This window comes from Paramisgurnus dabryanus, chromosome 2, assembly GCF_030506205.2.
Source record: "Paramisgurnus dabryanus chromosome 2, PD_genome_1.1, whole genome shotgun sequence".
NCBI lineage: Eukaryota > Metazoa > Chordata > Actinopteri > Cypriniformes > Cobitidae > Paramisgurnus > Paramisgurnus dabryanus.
This window is the reverse complement of record NC_133338.1, coordinates 2512771-2532875: the sequence shown is the minus strand read 5'-3', so window position 1 is coordinate 2532875 and position 20105 is coordinate 2512771. Positions and strand designations below refer to the sequence as shown.

General features: G+C 41.3%; 1 protein-coding gene across 2 annotated transcripts in view; it reads left to right on the top strand.

Annotated features, from left to right (window-relative positions):
- Positions 1 to 20105, top strand: part of LOC135783446 (phospholipid-transporting ATPase ABCA1-like) — a 165262-nt gene that overhangs the window by 128399 nt on the left and 16758 nt on the right. For both annotated transcript variants that reach the window (XM_073811797.1, XM_065294172.2), the window contains exons 37-42: positions 5640 to 5817; positions 7265 to 7380; positions 7465 to 7609; positions 12733 to 12856; positions 12952 to 13081; positions 13184 to 13304. In XM_073811797.1, coding sequence (XP_073667898.1) covers positions 5640 to 5817; positions 7265 to 7380; positions 7465 to 7609; positions 12733 to 12856; positions 12952 to 13081; positions 13184 to 13304 — 814 coding nt within the window. The remainder of the gene's footprint in view (positions 1 to 5639; positions 5818 to 7264; positions 7381 to 7464; positions 7610 to 12732; positions 12857 to 12951; positions 13082 to 13183; positions 13305 to 20105) is intronic.

Sequence of the window (20105 nt, the reverse complement as noted above, 5' to 3'; positions counted from 1 at the left end):
CCCCATTAACATTGTGCTTTATATCTTCAACATAGGTTAGATGGTAGGCTGTCCCTTCGCCATTAAAGTTGATATCGCCGCTATTTCTGCTCGTCACTCACTCACTTATCAACGGCAGATCAGTTGGCCAGCATGATTTGGTTATTACACTATAAGAGGCGCTCGCAGGCTAAACCCCTCGCGCCCTCCTTCTATTCCTCCTTGGGACCTGTCCATGGTGCTGAAAGCCCTTCAGGCCCCCCCGTTCGAGCCTTTGCAGTCTGCGAGTCTGAAGCTTTTATCAATGAAAGCTCTGACCCTGCTAGCTTTGGCCTCAGTGAAGAGAGTAGGGGATTTACATGCATTCTCTGTTGACGACTCGTGCCTTCAGTTTGGTCCTGCTGCCTCAAGCGTAACATTGAGGCCCAGACCAGGCTACGTGCCCAAAGTTCCCACCACTCCTTTCAGAGATAAGGTGGTGAGCTTGCAAGCGCTGCCCCCGGAGGACGCAGACCCAACCATGGCTTTGTTGTGCCCCGTACGCGCACTGCGACTCTACGTGGTTCGCACGCAAAGCCTCAGGACCTCAGACCAGCTCTTTGTTTGTTATGGTGGCCAGCAGAAAGGGAAAGCTGTCACTAAGCAGAGGATGTCTCATTGGATAGTTGATACTATCGCCCTGGCTTATAATCTTCAGGGTATTCCTTGCCCCTTTAATTTGAGAGCGCACTCCACACGGAGTGTTGCCTCATCTTGGGCTTTAGCTCGTGGTTCCTCGCTAACAGACATCTGTAGAGCTGCTGGTTGGGCGACACCTAATACGTTCACTAGATTTTTCAGTGTTCGTATCGAGCCTGTATCCTCTCGTGTTCTTTCCTCACCAGGGGGAGCACGGAGAGCAGTCTCGCAGGTCGGCTTGCAGCCTCCAACTGATGCTTCATAACTGTGTCAGTATGGAAGGCCTTCAGAACAAAAATGCGTAATGGTTTGAATTGTTCTTCCTCCGCTGCCCTGGCAGCCTTTGTTGCGGAGCATTGGCTGTCAGCCTTTCACTAGCTGTATCCTCGCGAACCTACGTGTCTGGCTCGGGCTCCACATTGTGTCCCACCGGGTTCCATTGTGAGTATTTTTCCGTGGGGTTAATCCTACTAGCCCACGTTTCCCTTAGCAGAGCACTGCTTTGCTTACACAGCCACGGCTGTCTTATTTCCTCAACTACGGTTGACTTTCGCCCACCATTAGCCCTTAAGACGGGTGGTGGCTTCCGCAGCGTTCCTATCCCGCTCAGGTAGGGCGCTTCCCAGTCGCTGGCACTTCTGTGGGGTTAAAGGAACATCTAGTGCCCGGCCTTCTGCCTTAAAACCTACCTCCTCCTCCTTAAGTGGAACCGGAGGGCTTTTACGCAGTCACTGGAAGAGGTCAGCCCCTAGTGGCGTTTTGATAGGGATTCCCAATTCGTCGGTCACGACGTGACGTCGTAGTGACCGACTGAAAGGGAACGTCTCGGTTACGGATGTAACCCTCGTTCCCTGAAGGAGGGAACGGAGACGTCACGTCCCGTCGCCACAGGTGCTGCCACCTGCTGTTACGGCCGGTCACACTTTCCGGCTTTCTCAGCGAATAAGAAGCTAATTTCCCTATTTGCACCTGCTGCTTATATACGCACCTGGCGGGGCGGCGCCAGCATTATGCAAATATCTCAATGCCAAGTTCATTGGCGTTTTAGTAGTATTCGAAGCAGATTGGTCTCTCTAAGCGAGTTCCCAATTCGTCGGTCACGACGTGACGTCTCCGTTCCCTCCTTCAGGGAACGAGGGTTACATCCGTAACCGAGACGTTTCCTTAGGAAATATAGGCGCTGGTGAGCTTTCCTACACACAGTATCCACCTGAGCATCAAAGGTTAACTTGTCGTCAATTACAGTACCCAGATATTTAAACTGGTGTACCACCTCAATGGCATTACCATTAATAGCTATGGGAGTGATGACTGTAGGATTCTTCCTAAAATCCACAATCATCTCTTTAGTTTTAAGTGCATTGATGTCTAAAAAGGACAAGTTACACCAGTCAGTAAAATCTGCCAATACAGGACCAAACATATGGACATATATACAGACAGACAGACAGACAGATGGACATATATACAGACAAATGGACATATATACAGACAGACAGATGGACATATATACCGATAGACAGACATATGGACACATATAAAGACAGACAGACAGACAGACAGACATATATACAGACGGACATATAGACAGACAGACAGATGGACATATATACAAACACACAGATGGACATATATACCGATAGACAGACATATGGACACATATAAAGACAGACAGACAGACAGATGGACATATATACAAACACACAGATGGACATATATACCGATAGACAGACATATGGACAAATATACAGACAGACAGACAGATGGACACATATAAAGACAGACAGACAAACAGATGGGCATATATACAGACAGATGGACATATACAGACAGACAGACAGACAAATAGACACATATAAAGACAGACAGATGGACATATATACAGACATATGGACATGTATATAGACAGACAGACAGACAGACACATATAAAGACAGACAGACAGACAGATGGACATATATACAGACGGACATATAGACAGACAGACAGCTGGACATATACAGGCAGACAGACAGACAGATGGACACATATAAAGACAGACAGATGGACATACAGACAGACATATAGACAGAAAGATGGACATATATACAGACAGACCGACAGATGGAAATGTATACAGACAGACAGAAGGACATATATACAGACAGACAGATGGACATATATACAGACAGACAGGCAGATGGACATATATACAGACAGACAGACCGACAGATGAAAATATATACAGACAGACAGGCAGATGGACATATATACAGACAGACAGACCGACAGATGGAAATATATACAGACAGAAAGATGGAAATATATACAGACAGACAGACAGACAGACAGATAGACATATATACAGACAGACAGACAGACAGACAGATAGACATATATACAGACAGACAGACAGGCAGAGATAGACATATATACAGACAGACAGGCAGATGGACATATATACAGACAGACAGACAGATAGACATATATACAGACAGACAGGCAGATGGACATATATACAGACAGACAGACAGACGGACATATATACAGCCAGATAGACATATATACAGACAGACAGAGATAGACATATATACAGACAGACAGGCAGATGGACATATATACAGACAGACAGACAGATAGACATATATACAGACAGACAGGCAGATGGACATATATACAGACAGACAGAAAGACGGACATATATACAGACAGATAGACATATATACAGACAGACAGAAAGACGGACATATATACAGACAGATAGACATATATACATACAGACAGAGATAGACATATATACAGACAGACAGGCAGATGGACATATACAGACAGACAGACAGAAACCTGGACAAACTTTTTGTCAGCAATATTATATAATGGTATTGATGACCTCAGAATTATGCGAATAAGAACAACATTTCCCCAATCAATGTTATTGGCCTCATAAATATGCAAATGAAGAAGTTTTACCAGGGTTTACTAGTGTACAGTGTGAAATCATGATACCTGCACAATCTTAATGAATGATGTTAAACAGATATAACCCAGGATCACTCTTACCCAATAGAAATGATTGTTAATCACTTTTATAATGAGTACTGTTGACCAAAATCCACTGTTTAATAAATATCTGTTTAATAAATTCATGCTGAATCGCAGGGCCGTGCATGGACCAAAGTACCTGTGGGCAAAAGAGTATTGAAGGTCTAAGAGATGGTAGTTTAAATTCTTAACCAGGCCATTAAAGAAGAACCATTCAGTCATCAAGAAAAATTGATTGCTCAAAATATGACACTTTTATTAGATTTTATTAGGTTAGTTTTTTCATTCAAGTATGTGTCTGTCTCATAAATGAATTTTGAAGCATTTTAAAGATTTTTATTTATTTATTATTTAAACATTTATTACTGATTTTGTGTGTGTTCATGTTTGCATCTTTGTGTGCTGGATAATTAAGTGCGCTCTGTGAAGGCATGTTGATAGCAAATTATTTGATATCAAGATGAATGCTTTGAAACGAGAGGAGTGAGAGGTTAAAATGGATCACAGTCAGACTACTGACACACACACACACACACACACCTGCAGCACTCACATACACACACTGATGCTGCTGTAAATACTTGAGTGTGTTGTAAAGTCCAAGTCACTATCTTCTGTGTGTAATGAGGTCATCAGGAAGAGAACGAGCAGTGTGTCGTTCATCTAATCATGAATAATACAGTACTGAAACTCAATCACTTTCACCGTGTGTGTGCGCGAGCATGTTTGTGTGTGTGTGTTTGTGCGTGTGCGTGCGCGCGTGTGTGTGTGTGCGTGCATGCATGCATGTGTGTGCATGTGTGTTCTCACCTAACGTCTGGTGGGAAGGCTGAGGAGAGGAAAGAAAGATCGAATCTATTAAACAGAAACAGCAGGATGTCTGAAATAAGGTAACATGAAAGAAGGTGACCAGATTTCCCCGAATGCTCTGTGTGAGGTAGAGTTTTCTTCACCCTGTTGCCTGCAAAGTCTTTTCCTTTCTCGCAAAAACCTGTTAAAATTCGCTGTCTTCCCTGCTGAAGTTGTGCACAGATTTTTGGATAAAGTAAAGTGTTGCACACAGAGATGCAGGTCGACATGTACAAATTTCTATTAGAAATTATAATAAATTATCCTGTCTTTGAAAGAGCTGCCTCTCAGGATACATAGTATTACGTGGTTTACAAATACAAATTAATTGCATATGAAGTTCAGATGCAAAACCCTCTATGCGTCTGACATTGTAATTGAGCATTTTATCAGGCGGCTCTTATGTTTAGGTTCAGTCATTTCACTTTAATAGCAATGGAAAGGTCATTAGTCAGTAATTAAAATGCCTTATTTTCACAAATATCACTTTCATTCATTTCATTGCTGTTAAACAAATTTGACTGTGTTTCGCTGCAAAACCCTTTATGTGCACACAAGCCTATTTAGCAAAAACTTCAACTTACATAGTAAACAATTGCAAAATCACTAAATATGCAACTAGAAACATTGCAAATGATGAAAGTCTAAATGTAAAAATGAAGAAACTGAAGCGCACATTAGGTGGCGCTGTGGCTCATGTCACTGCCACATACGGGTTTTATTCGGGTCCAATGACTCACAAGAGACACAAGTTTGAACGTGATCCACAGTCGTTTTCCAATCCCACCCTATCTCTCTCCAGTCACTCTTCACTGTCCTTTCTGAATAAAGGTAACAGGCTTAAAAATCCTAATATTCAGTAAACCTCCTTTTGTGGGGTTTAATGGATTCTAACAACAAAGTGTTATTTCTGAATGGGCGAGGCCGTGATTAAGCAGATTTGAAACACAAGTATTTGATTAATGTTACCTCATCATTATCTCGCTTTTGTTGGTATGTGTATGCATTCCGACTGACCTTTGTCTATTGTGTTGCATTTTGCTGTTATTTAAATGTTACATATTTGCCATTGACTTCATTGACACATCATCTATCCATGTTTTGTTCTCCAGGGCATCGTCCTCTACGGACGTAGTGGTGGCGATCTGCGTGATCTTCGCTATGTCCTTCATCCCGGCCAGTTTCGTCCTTTTTCTCATCCAGGAGCGTGTCAGTAAAGCCAAACACCTGCAGTTTGTCAGCGGGGTGAATCCTACCATCTACTGGCTGGCAAACTTCGCCTGGGACATGGTACACCTGCAGACAACCGTCATACACAAAAACACCCTGTGTGTGTGCGTGTGTGTGTGTGTGTGTGTGTGTGTGTGTGTGTGTGTGTGTGTGTGTGTGTGTGTGTGTGTGTGTGTGTGTGTGTGTGTGTGTGTGTGTGTGTGCGTGCGTGCGTGCGTGTGGTTGTGTTTGTGTGTGTGTGTGTGTGTGTGTGTGTGTGTGTTGTGTGTGTGTGTGTGTGTGTGTGTGTGTGTGTGTGTGTGTGTGTGTGTGCGTGCGTGCGTGCGTGTGGTTGTGTTTGTGTGTGTGTGTGTGTGTGTGTGTGTGTGTGTGTGTGTGTGTGTGTGTGTGTGTGTGTGTGTGTGTGAGAGAGAGAGAGAGAGAGAGAGAGAGAGAGAGAGTCATGCTCCCATTGAGAGAGATTTCCTCCATGTGCGCTCTGCTTTGAAAGACAAATGAAACGTGGACAGGCTGAGAGGAACTAGGAGGAACTGAGATAGCTAATTAAAACTCGATCTGTTACCACTGAATTTTGTTCATTTTCAGAGAGAGAAAAGAGAAAGAAGGAGAAAGAGAGAGAGACTTCTCACATACATAACATTTTCAGAGCAGAGAGACGGCTTTATTTCTGCAAAAATTTTCAGTATTGTGTGTTTGTGTGATAAATTATTCAAAGGTCTTGTGTTAAAAATGTTTTCCCAATCTGAGCTTATGCAAGCAGAGTAAAACATCTGTTGTTAGATTGGCTTGAAGAAAGTAAACAGTGTAGGAGAAATTCACTTGCATTGTTTACTAGCACACACTGTCTCTGTGCTGTTATAACCCGGTACAAAAACTCTCTATGCAAATCAGGTAACAGAGCAAACACACACAAAACATTACAGCTGAAAGATTTATGAACTTGTGTGTCAGTACATTTTTTTTTTATTCTCTTATTTTTATCATCATTACTGCCAGCATGTTAAACAGAAAATGTACAAACGTCTTTTTAAAGGTGATGTGTGTAATGTTTAGCGGCATATAGTGGCGAGATTGCCAATTGCAACCATCAGCTCACCCCTCAATTTCAAAATGCATATGGTAGCCGACACAGGACAAACATGTCGTCAGACGTTTGTTCTTTAGGGCGACAACTTCCATGTAAGGAGACCCACGGTGTATGAAGATAAAAACTTCTCATTCTAAGCTAATAAAAACATTATACTTCATCATGTAAGGTCTTTATTAGGGATGTTAACAATTAATACTCCATTAACTGTCGCTAAGAATTAAATCGATAATATAAACGATTGTCGAAAAGCAAACGGATGTGTGCGGCACCTGGGCAAAAGTTAAATTAGCCATGATCACAATGATGCTCGATGCCAAACATACACCTGGGCTTTTGTTCTGCACTGTTCTGTCCACATGTTTTTTTCATTGTGTTTGACTCTGTGTGTATTTTTGTGTCTTTGTGAATGTGTTTCAGTGTAATTATGTGATGCCATGTCTCATCGTCATCATCATCTTCCTGTGTTTCCAACAAAAAGCGTACGTCTCTCCACCCAACCTTCCCGCTCTCATACTTCTGCTGGTGCTGTACGGGTACGTGATTGCTGTTTCTGTTAGTTTGTGTTTCTGTGTGTTGTGTGTCTTTGTTTGAGGATTTGTGGCGTTGTGTTGTTGCAGTTGGTCCATCACTCCAATGATGTATCCCGCATCCTTCTTCTTCAGCGTCCCCAGTACAGCGTATGTGGTTCTCACCTGCATCAATCTCTTCATTGGTATTAATGGCAGCGTGGCAACATTTGTCATGGAGATGTTTGATGACCCGGTACATCTCACACACACACACCAACACAATTCACACAGAGAAAATTCATTTGACTTCACTGTGTACTGTAGATTAAGGATGTTTTATGATATCTTCACATGAAATGTCTCTTTAAGCTGTTGCTCTTGAGTATCAAACTTGCAGCTCTAATGTGTGTAACACCTTAAACACCATGAAGGTTTCTTCCATGTTAATCTCAGTTTTTAATGTAACCAATAACAACAGTTGTGTTTCCATTACTCTTCAAATTCAGATTCACTTAGAGCGCCTTTAATGTAAATATATTTAATTCACATTTTGAGACTGAGCGTGATTTCAGACATGGAACGATTTTTTTTTTTTTGACTGCAAACCCAAACAGCAGACAGCTCTGGGCAAGATCTGACTTCGGCACGGATCCGGCCCGGAGTCGTCTGCTGTTTGGGAAGATACTCCATTGCATGACTTAAAGACGGTGTAATAATTTCCAGGGTTTTTTACGTAATTTTCCAATTTTCTTTACTCTTAAAATTATAACAACAAAATAATGAGGTTCTCTTGGTTTTCCAGGATGCATAGAGAAGATTTCTGGTTCTCTTCTTGTGCTCTCTGTCTCTACCCATAATCCTCTCTGGCCTGAGCTCATGTTTTATTTTTAGTGAAGTTTGGTGGTGAGGCAGTACTGTAGCTGCTGTTACATTATTGACAGCGAGTCCATTTAAACTTTAAGCACTCGCTCTCTCTCTCTTTTTCTCTTTGTTTCTCTCTCACTCTCTCTCTCTCTTGGGCCGAGTGTGCTAGATAAAGACTAGAGCGGGCGTGTAGAAATGTCAGTAGTTGTTGTAGATGTGTCAGGTCCAGTAATGAAAGTCTGTTTCGCACTCAATCCCACCATGACAGTGTTCAGTCCAATCACAGCAGCCTCCATCTCTCTCCACATCCAGCCACAGTCACTTTCTTTCATACAGTACAGTATGTCTTTCTGGAGCATCCCAGGATGAAAATAATGTTGTATTGGTTTATATCTCGGTTTGTGTGGTTGTGTCACGGACACAAAGTTTTAAGAAAAGTGACAGCAATAATACACAATTTCAATTCACCAAACTAAAAAATTACACATAACGTATAGTTACAGTAGCTTTTAGTCTGTGACCTCCACAACATAAACATGTTTTGATGATAATGATCACAAACACTAATGCACGCCTCTATTTTCACATGTTTGTTTGTAATCGTGAAAATTTGATTGTGTGTATTGCGTCGATTACAATTTTATTTTACGGAACGTTGTCCAGTTTTGATGGAATGTATATGTGGGTATGTACGTGTGTTTATATGGGTCAGTAAGAATCCTGTGAGATTTCTCTCTCTGTGGTGTCTGTGATGATTTACGAGCATCAGGCTCGGACTCGGCGTGGTTTCTGTCCCGTGATTCCTGCAGCTGTGTGTGAATGTGTTTGATGAATCGCACACTGCTGGAGACCCAGACCGAATTTCGACCCAACAATATTTTATCTACATGTAAATTCTGAATTAGGGCTGTTCACACTTTAACATGAACTATAACGAAAACTATTTTAGCATCCACATCACCGGATGATAACGATAACTTTTTTAATTCGCTCACGCGTGTGGTACTCACGCAAATTACTGTTCCTTCAATGGCATTAACTTACATTGCATATTTCTTTTAATAAAATCGTTTGTAATTGTTTACATGTCACTGAATGTGTAAATATGCTGTTCTTGCTGCATTCACACAGCAGGTAACCAAGAGATGTCCTCAAAACGCGGCTAGTTAATCTAGTTTGTTTAATCTAATCAGCCTGATCTCACAAAATACGTGAAATAGTCACACATTATTTTGCTCAGTTTTGTGTGACATTGTCACGTATTTCCACCATTTTACGTGCCCCTGCCGCGACTTTCTTTTCCGAGAAAGTTTCACGTATTGGTTACTCGACTGTTGTTCCTATTTTCTTACTATTGTCGCTTCGGTTTGGGGTTAGAACAACTTTCTGTTACATAAAATGACATCCTTACCCAAACCCAACTCTAACCCTAACGTCAGGTGACAATGGTTTAAAAAGCATACGAAAAAATAGTATAAACCAATACTTTAAGTGACAATCCTTACGCAAACAGCAAATCTAACCCAAACCGAAGCGACAATGGTTTAACAGTTGAGTAACAAATATGTGAAACTGTCACGGGAAAGAAAGTCGTGGCACGGGCACGTAAAATGGTGGAAATACGTGACAATGTTACGCAAAACTGCGCAAAATAATGCAAGACTATTTCATGGAAATTTGTGAGATCAGGTTGAATCTAATATATTACCTTTTGGTGTAGTCAGTGAACTAGAAAAAAAAAACATGACTTAGTCAGCGCTGGATACCTGAGGTAATTTATGTTATGGATCTTCTCATCAGTGAGCTTCTCAACAGTGTTCATTTTAAATGCGCATGCACTTGAAGTTCAATTAGATTTGATTGGCTGTCAATAGTGTCTCGTTCATCAGTTCCGAAAAATCGTTCAGAAAGAGATCCTAATGATACTGTTCCTTGTATCTTTAGCATTATAGCTATCAGTGATGCGCGGGTCAATGTATAAACAACCTGCACCCAGCCAACGTTTTCATGGAACCTCTCTGCATAAATATATATATATATATATATATATATATATATATATATATATATATATATATATATATATATATATATATATATATATATATATATATATATATATTGTACCTGGCCCGCATGTTTAAAAAGTAGTAATTGTTTAAAATAGTTAATTGGCATCTTTATTTCAAACAACCCGCGCATCACTGTTAGCTATGGCGTATTTCACAAAAGTTTCACAAAATGCCTTCCAGGAAAATATTATTTTACAAATAAACATACAAATGAAGAAACAGACCCTCTTCTTTCAAACAAACAAACAAATAAAACAGGAAAAATCAGGTTTCATCCTATCTTCATTTGTTCTCATTTTATAACCTCTTAACTCTTTCGCCGGCAGCGTTTTTAAAAAAAGTTGCCAGCCAGCGCCAGCATTTTTTATGATTTTCATCAAAGTTTAATGCCTTCCAGAAAATGTTCTTCTTTAAATATATAATATACAATATACCAAATGAAAGAACAGACCCTCTGCTTTCAAAAAAAAAAAAAAAAACGTTTCATCCTACCTTCAGTAGTTCTTTTGTAATTAGCTTTTGAATATGGGTAGGTTTCTGCAAAAACACCACATTTTGAGCAAAAAGCAGAGATAATTCCATTTTTGTGACGGACTTTTCATAGAAATCCCATTCAGAGCGATCTTTAAACAGACACGGACATGCAGCCGCTTGCCATAGGGCAATACTTACGGGTTTAAAAAGTTGCGGAAGGGCGCCACCTAGTGAATAATAGCGGTATTGCGGAAAGACGAAAATACTCGTCATTGGAAGGGAAGCGTTTTCTCTTGATTGACGAGATATCTCGTCAATGGCGGCAAAGAGTTAAATATGGGTAATTTTTTTAAATAAAAAGCTGAAATAATAGCATTTTTGTAAAGGAATTTTGGTAGAAATCAGATTCAGAACAATTATCAAAAATAGAGGTTAAAATTAAATGAATTAGTTTTTGCTTCATAAATTGGCCATCTAGTGGATAATAGCGGTATAACAGATTACCATAAAAACTTGTCAGGAAAGTGTCAAGGAAATGTTTACTCTTAATTGACGAGATAACTCATCAGTGGGTGGAAAGAGTTAATATAAAACTATTTTTAAACTATATTTTTATAATTAACATTATAATGTGAATAGCCCTTAAATCAACGCGATCTCATTTTCAATTCGTACGTATTTTACGAGGTGGCTAATTTCTTGTATGACCACATTTTTATACATTTTTGTACAATTTGTTTTTGAACCTGTGATGTTGGGTGGTGTTTTGTTATTATTTTTTAAGATAATCATATGTTTTGTATGATTTACTTCATACAAATTCATGCAAATTAGCCAATTAGTAAAAACATGTACAAATTCGTGAGATCAGACAGGTTTAATGCTAAGTTTCCCTTTGGTGAATAATAGTGAATATGTTTTAATATTATTGTAAATTCAGTTTTTTATCACATTTTACAGACAGTCTTCTAACTGTTAACATGTTCCTTTAGTATCTTGAAATAGTTTCTTATTTGCAGAATATTGCAATGCAATTTAAACCATTGCACTTTCACCAAAAACTTGTATATACTGTACATGCATACAAATAGAGACCATATGACATACAGTAAACTCTTTAATCTGGGAAAAAAAGTAAAAGTGGTGAGGCTAATCTTAATAAATTAAAAAGAATAGAACATTTTGACTCAGAAAGCTCTTGCTTACAAAGTTATCCCACCAAAGTCTGTTACAGTATGTCTTGTTATTTAACGAATCCGACACACAGCTTTAAATGTGAAGTTTTTTAAATAAGTAAAGTTAACAACACTTTTTTTGGCATATTCCTGAATATATCAGAAAGGTAAACATGCCTGATGATGTGCTGAGTTGCCTAACACCCTATTTGAACAGGATTAGGATTAGATGGGAGGTGGGGTGAAGTAATAATTACCAGAATTTCTCTGTCAGTTTAATCCCGTCCAGACTGGCCATGTCAATCAGTATTCCAGACTTCCCCGGGTCCTGTGCCGATAAAGATTACGGCATGTTTCCTTCTGTAAAATACCCCGTGAAAGTAATCCTAGAACAAATTGACATGATGGGAAAAGAAATGCGTCACCTGAATGTCAGTGATAACCCCAACATAAAAGGTTAAATGTTGACAGATATAAACACTTTCAGAAAGGATGTTAATATAAGGTGCATTCCTGTGTGTAAAACAACTAGTAGTAGTTTCAGTTAGTGGTCGACCGACATGTTGCCGAAGCTTATATCGGCCACATTGCTTTCTTAATATCGGTATTGGCCATAAAAAACCCACATCGGTGGACCACTAGTTTCAAATATTTCCAGCACTGAACCTGTAAGACATATGAGGTTTTTCATAAACATGACCAGGATCCATTGCTCTATCCAGGTATCTGTTAAGAAGAACATCAGATGATTGTGTTAAAATCTCTTTTTCTCTATCTGTCTTTATCTCCAGAATATAACAAAGATCAATGACATAGTGAAACAGGCTCTCCTGGTGTTTCCTCATTTCTGTTTGGGCCGAGGACTGATGGACATGGCCAAAAACCAGGCCATTGGAACCCTCTACCAAAACCTGGGTAAGATCTTCACACGCATGTGTGTGTGTGCGTGTGCATGCTTGTGTGTGTTACCACACTGATTAAGATCTTTTTGGTTCATTTTCTCAATTCAGGTGAAGACCGCTTTCAAGATCCTCTTGGCTGGGACATGGTGGGAAAAAATCTGTTTGCCATGGCCATTCAGGGGGCTGTAATGTTCTCGCTGACCTTACTCATTCAGTACAAGTTCTTCTGCAAACCAATGTGAGATGCGCACACATTTACGGATCTATAAACAATATGTGACAACTATGTAGACTGGTTTAAGCATGTTCACTTTAATATACTATATATACTCTGCTTCAGGTCCATAAAGACATTTCCAATGTCTACAGAGAAAGAGGATGAAGATGTAGCTCGCGAGCGTGCCCGTGTGCAGCAGGGTGGAGCTCAAAACGACCTGCTCCGAATCTGTGACCTCAGTAAGGTAAATCACAGTCTCTGTGTCTTCTGCTTTTATGACCTCAGTGAGACTCCTTACTGTTCCTGTGTCTTCACTGCGGGATTTCATGTTTTTATGATCTCAGTCATGTAACTGCCCTTAAAATCTTTCTACGAAGACTACTTGTTGATTTTGAAGTTGTCCTTACACTTATAATGTTTATGATGTGTATGATGTGCATCTAGTTCAGTTTGGTAGCTTTTATCTCTACTCCCATAACACTGCTACAAAATGTGTTGATTGGGTATTGAGTCAATGTATTTTATCAATCTTGTAATGACCCATAGAATTATATGAAACGCAGAACTATTGTGCTAAAACATTTCTGCTTTTATACAACCTCTGTGAGGTACTCTCCACTTTTATACAACCTCGGTGAGGTACTCTCCACTTTTTTACAACCTCAGTGAGGTACTACCCCCTTTAAAACAACTTCAGTAAGGTACTTCCTGCTTCAATACAACCTAAGTGAAGTACTTTACACTTTTATACAACCTCTGTGACGTACTCTCCACTTTTATACAACCACAGTGAGGTACTCCCTGCTTTTATAGAACCTCAGTGAGGTACCACCCCATTTGAAACAACTTTAGTAAGGTACTTCCTGCTTTAATACAACCTAAGTGAAGTACTTAACACTTTTATACAACCTCAGTGAGCTATGCCTGCTTTTGAACAACCTCAGTGAGGTACTCCCCGCTTTTGAACAACCTTAGTGAGCTATGCCCGCTTTTGAACAACCTCAGTGAGGTACCACCCCCTTTGAAACAACTTTAGTAAGGTACTTCCTGCCTGCTTTAATACAACCTCAGTGAGGTACTCCCCGCTTTTGAACAACCTCAGTGAGCTATGCCTGCTTTTGAACAACCTCAGTGAGCTATGCCTGCTTTTGAACAACCTCAGTGAGGTACTCCCTGCTTTTATACAACCTCAGTGAGGTACTCCCCGCTTTTATACAAGCTCAGTGAGGTACTCCCCGCTTTTATACAACCTCAGTGAGGTACTCCCCGCTTTTATACAACCTCAGTGAGGTACTCTCCACTTTTATACAACCTCAGTGAGGTACTCCCCGCTTTTATACAACCTCAATGAGGTACTCCCCGCTTTTATACAACATCAGTGAGGTACTCCGCGCTTTTATACAACCTCAGTGAGGGACTCCCCACTTTTATACAACCTCAGTGAGGTACTCCCCGCTTTTATACAACCTCAGTGAGGTACTCCCCGCTTTTATACAACCTCAGTGAGGTACTCCCCGCTTTTATACAACCTCAGTGAGGTACTCCCCGCTTTTATACCACCTCAGCGAGGAACTCCCCGCTTTTATACAACCTCAGTGAGGTACTCCCCGCTTTTATACAACCTCAGTGAGGTACTCTCCGCTTTTATACAACCTCAGTGAGGTACTCTCCGCTTTTATACAACCTCAGTGAGGTCCTCCCCGCTTTTATACAACCTCAATGAGGTACTACCCGCTTTTATACAACCTCAGTGAGGAACTCCCCGCTTTTATACAACCTCAGTGAGGTACTCCCCGCTTTTATACAACCTCAGTGAGGTACTCTCCGCTTTTATACAACCTCAGTGAGGTACTCTCCGCTTTTATACAACCTCAGTGAGGTCCTCCCCGCTTTTATACAACCTCAATGAGGTACTACCCGCTTTTATACAACATCAGTGAGGTACTCCGCGCTTTTATACAACCTCAGTGAGGTACTCTCCACTTTTATACAACCTCGGTGAGGTACTCTCCACTTTTTTACAACCTCAGTGAGGTACTACCCCCTTTAAAACAACTTCAGTAAGGTACTTCCTGCTTCAATACAACCTAAGTGAAGTACTTTACACTTTTATACAACCTCTGTGACGTACTCTCCACTTTTATACAACCACAGTGAGGTACTCCCTGCTTTTATAGAACCTCAGTGAGGTACCACCCCATTTGAAACAACTTTAGTAAGGTACTTCCTGCTTTAATACAACCTAAGTGAAGTACTTAACACTTTTATACAACCTCAGTGAGCTATGCCTGCTTTTGAACAACCTCAGTGAGGTACTCCCCGCTTTTGAACAACCTTAGTGAGCTATGCCCGCTTTTGAACAACCTCAGTGAGGTACCACCCCCTTTGAAACAACTTTAGTAAGGTACTTCCTGCCTGCTTTAATACAACCTCAGTGAGGTACTCCCCGCTTTTGAACAACCTCAGTGAGCTAAGCCTGCTTTTGAACAACCTCAGTGAGCTATGCCTGCTTTTGAACAACCTCAGTGAGGTACTCCCTGCTTTTATACATCCTCAGTGAGGTACTCTCCGCTTTTATACAAGCTCAGTGAGGTACTCCCCGCTTTTATACAACCTCAGTGAGGTACTCTCCACTTTTATACAACCTCAGTGAGGTACTCCCCGCTTTTATACAACCTCAATGAGGTACTCCCCGCTTTTATACAACATCAGTGAGGTACTCCGCGCTTTTATACAACCTCAGTGAGGGACTCCCCGCTTTTATACAACCTCAGTGAGGTACTCCCCGCTTTTATACAACCTCAGTGAGGTACTCCCCGCTTTTATACAACCTCAGTGAGGTACTCCCCGCTTTTATACAACCTCAGTGAGGTACTCCCCGCTTTTATACCACCTCAGCGAGGAACTCCCCGCTTTTATACAACCTCAGTGAGGTACTCCCCGCTTTTATACAACCTCAGTGAGGTACTCTCCGCTTTTATACAACCTCAGTGAGGTACTCTCCGCTTTTATACAACCTCAGTGAGGTCCTCCCCGCTTTTATACAACCTCAATGAGGTACTACCCGCTTTTATACAACCTCAGTGAGGAACTCCCCGCTTTTATACAACCTCAGTGAGGTACTCCCCGCTTTTATACAACCTCAGTGAGGTACTCTCCGCTTTTATACAACCTCAGTGAGGTACTCTCCGCTTTTATACAACCTCAGTGAGGTCCTCCCCGCTTTTATACAACCTCAATGAGGTACTACCCGCTTTTATACAACATCAGTGAGGTACTCCGCGCTTTTATACAACCTCAGTGAGGGACTCCCCGCTTTTATACAACCTCAGTGAGGTACTCCCCGCTTTTATACAACCTCAGTGATATACTCCCCACATTTGAACAACCTTAGTGAGTAATGCCCGCTTTTGAACAACCTCAGTGAGGTACTCCCTGCTTTTATACAACCTCAGTGAGGGACTCCCCACTTTTATACAACCTCAGTGAGGGACTCCCCGCTTTTATACAACCTCAGTGAGGGAATCCCCGCTTTTATACAACCTCAGTGAGGGACTCCCCGCTTTTATACAACCTCAGTGAGGTACTCTCCGCTTTTATACAACCTCAGTGAGGTACTCCCCGCTTTTATACAACCTCAGTGAGGTACTGCCCGCTTTTGAACAACCTTAGTGAGTAATGCCCGCTTTTGAACAACCTCAGTGAGGTACTCCCTGCTTTTATACAACCTCAGTGAGGTACTCCCCGCTTTTGAACAACCTTATTGAGTAATGCCCGCTTTTGAACAACCTCAGTGAGGTACTCCCTGCTTTTATACAACCTCAGTGAGGTTGTAAGACGCCACCCATTTGGCCCAACGAAGGTATCCAATGGCGTGGTGAAGGGACCACGTGTTCCTGCCATCCGTAGCGCTTCTAGAAGAATAATTCCATTTATTTAATTTATTTCTCTGATCTCTGTGGTTAAATTATAATCTGACTCCAATTTAATAAAGTAAGAATTTAGTGTATTATTCCAATTATCTGTTGATCATAATTTAGATATTTGATTATTTATAAATTCCCATAGTCTTAGTTATTCGTTCATAAGGGACCCGGTATCGCACAGAGTATACGCCGGCCGTTGCGTATATCTCACGGACACAAAATTGTCAGTCTGATCTTAGTCAGAGGTTGCCGGGAAAACTAATATTTTTATGTCTGGCCGCTCCATGCTTGCTCCGATCATAAAAATAGTTACTTTAGTTTAGCCCTCATGCAACTTGCTAAGGCAGGTGATAGACATAAATCTGAGAGTTTTAATGAATGTGCCCCATGCTCCATTCGACCATCAAAACACCAGTGTGATCATATCCTGACAGAATAATCTTGCGGTAATACCAGACTCCTCCTAATCTACTAGTCATAATAATTTCTGAAAGAATTAAAATAAATCAATACAATTTCTGAAGAATTAAAATGAATCAATTATAACAATTTATTATACCAGGCAGGTTCCAGCTTCAAACATCAATTAAAGAATATCATACAGAATATGATTCAATTCCAATTAATTAAAATGATCAACAGTTGCAAAAGTTACAAAGTCATGCCTGGCAATAGACACTCTGGCTACAGAGTACATCCATCGTGGATATAATACACCTTAAATGGTGTAGGAAGATTCTTGTTAAAGATTTCTTCCATGATGTTTTAGTACACACACAAAGTGTGGGAGCTCCTGGTTACAGGATGCCTCCATAAGGTTTGAATACACACAGAGTGTGGGAGCTTCTGGGTACAGAATGGCTCTCAGAACATTTAGCCAGGCCACCTTTTATACACAGCGTGAGACAAAGACATCGTAAAACTACAAAATCCAGTTTGACCTGTACAAAGTGATACTAAAGAACACCTGGTCAAGATCCAGTTTGACCTGTGGCAAGTGATACTTAAGAACACCAGGTCAAACTAGCCAGAAGTATCCTGGCAAAACCCCACCTCTACAAGAAATGCATCTTCTATCCTAAGTTCTAAAACCTTGATCCATCTTATCTTAAACTTATAGAAATGAGACCTTTTTACTCATCGCACCATGACCTTTAAAAATAATAATAAACATGAATATAAAATTACAATCTTAGAACCACATAATATGTATACATTACATCACATATTTCAGCAGATACCCAGTGAGGTGAGCCTGAAAGCTAACAGTGCAAAAGCCTTTGTGATGAAGAGATTAGGAGCAGAAAGAGTTTCATGTCTGTAACCAGTTCCATCTGAGGGTCAAATTTGGGTTAACAACACCACCTGAGGTTTAATTGTTTTATAGTGTCTCTTCATAAATAAACTTAAAGTTTATTATATACCAGCCATACTACAAGGTACTCCCTGCTTTTATACAACCTCAGTGAGGTACTCCCCGCTTTTATACAACCTCAGTGAGGTACTCCCCGCTTTTATACCACCTCAGCGAGGAACTCCCCGCTTTTATACAACCTCAGTGAGGTACTCCCCGCTTTTATACAACCTCAGTGAGGTACTCTCCGCTTTTATACAACCTCAGTGAGGTACTCCCCGCTTTTATACAACCTCAGTGAGGTACTCCGCACTTTTATACAACCTCAGTGAGGGACTCCCGGCTTTTATACAACCTCAGTGAGGGACTACCCTCTTTTATACAACCTCAGTGAGGTACTCCCCGCTTTTATACAACCTCAGTGAGGTACTCCCCGCTTTTGAACAACCTCAGTGAGCTATGCCCGCTTTTGAACAACCTCAGTGAGGTACTCCCTGCTTTTATACAACCTCATTGAGGTACTCCCTGCTTTTATACAACCTCAGTGAGGGACTCCCGGCTTTTATACAACCTCAGTGAGGTACTCCCCCTTTTAAACAACCTCAATGAGGGACTACCCTCTTTTATACAACCTCAGTGAGGTTCTCCCCGCTTTTATACAACCTCAGTGAGGTACTCCCCGCTTTTGAACAACCTCAGTGAGCTATGCCCGCTTTTGAACAACCTCAGTGAGGTACTCCCTGCTTTTATACAACCTCATTGAGGTACTCCCTGCTTTTATACAACCTCAGTGAGGTACTCTCTGCTTTTATACAACCTCAGTGAGGTACTCCCCGCTTTTATACAACCTCAGTGAGGTACTCCCCGCTTTTATACAACCTCAGTGAGGTACTCCCCGCTTTTATACAACCTCAGTGAGGTACTCCCCGCTTTTATACAACCTCAGCGAGGGACTCCCCGCTTTTATACAACCTCAGTGAGGTACTCCCCGCTTTTATACCACCTCAGCGAGGAACTCCCCGCTTTTATACAACCTCAGTGAGGTACTCCCCGCTTTTATACAACCTCAGTGAGGTACTCTCCGCTTTTATACAACCTCAGTGAGGTACTCCCCGCTTTTATACAACCTCAGTGAGGTACTCCGCGCTTTTATACAACCTCAGTGAGGGACTCCCGGCTTTTATACAACCTCAGTGAGGGACTACCCTCTTTTATACAACCTCAGTGAGGTACTCCCCGCTTTTATACAACCTCAGTGAGGTACTCCCCGCTTTTGAACAACCTCAGTGAGCTATGCCCGCTTTTGAACAACCTCAGTGAGGTACTCCCTGCTTTTATACAACCTCATTGAGGTACTCCCTGCTTTTATACAACCTCAGTGAGGGACTCCCGGCTTTTATACAACCTCAGTGAGGTACTCCCCCTTTTAAACAACCTCAATGAGGGACTACCCTCTTTTATACAACCTCAGTGAGGTTCTCCCCGCTTTTATACAACCTCAGTGAGGTACTCCCCGCTTTTGAACAACCTCAGTGAGCTATGCCCGCTTTTGAACAACCTCAGTGAGGTACTCCCTGCTTTTATACAACCTCATTGAGGTACTCCCTGCTTTTATACAACCTCAGTGAGGTACTCTCTGCTTTTATACAACCTCAGTGAGGTACTCCCCGCTTTTATACAACCTCAGTGAGGTACTCCCCGCTTTTATACAACCTCAGTGAGGTACTCCCCGCTTTTATACAACCTCAGTGAGGTACTCCCCGCT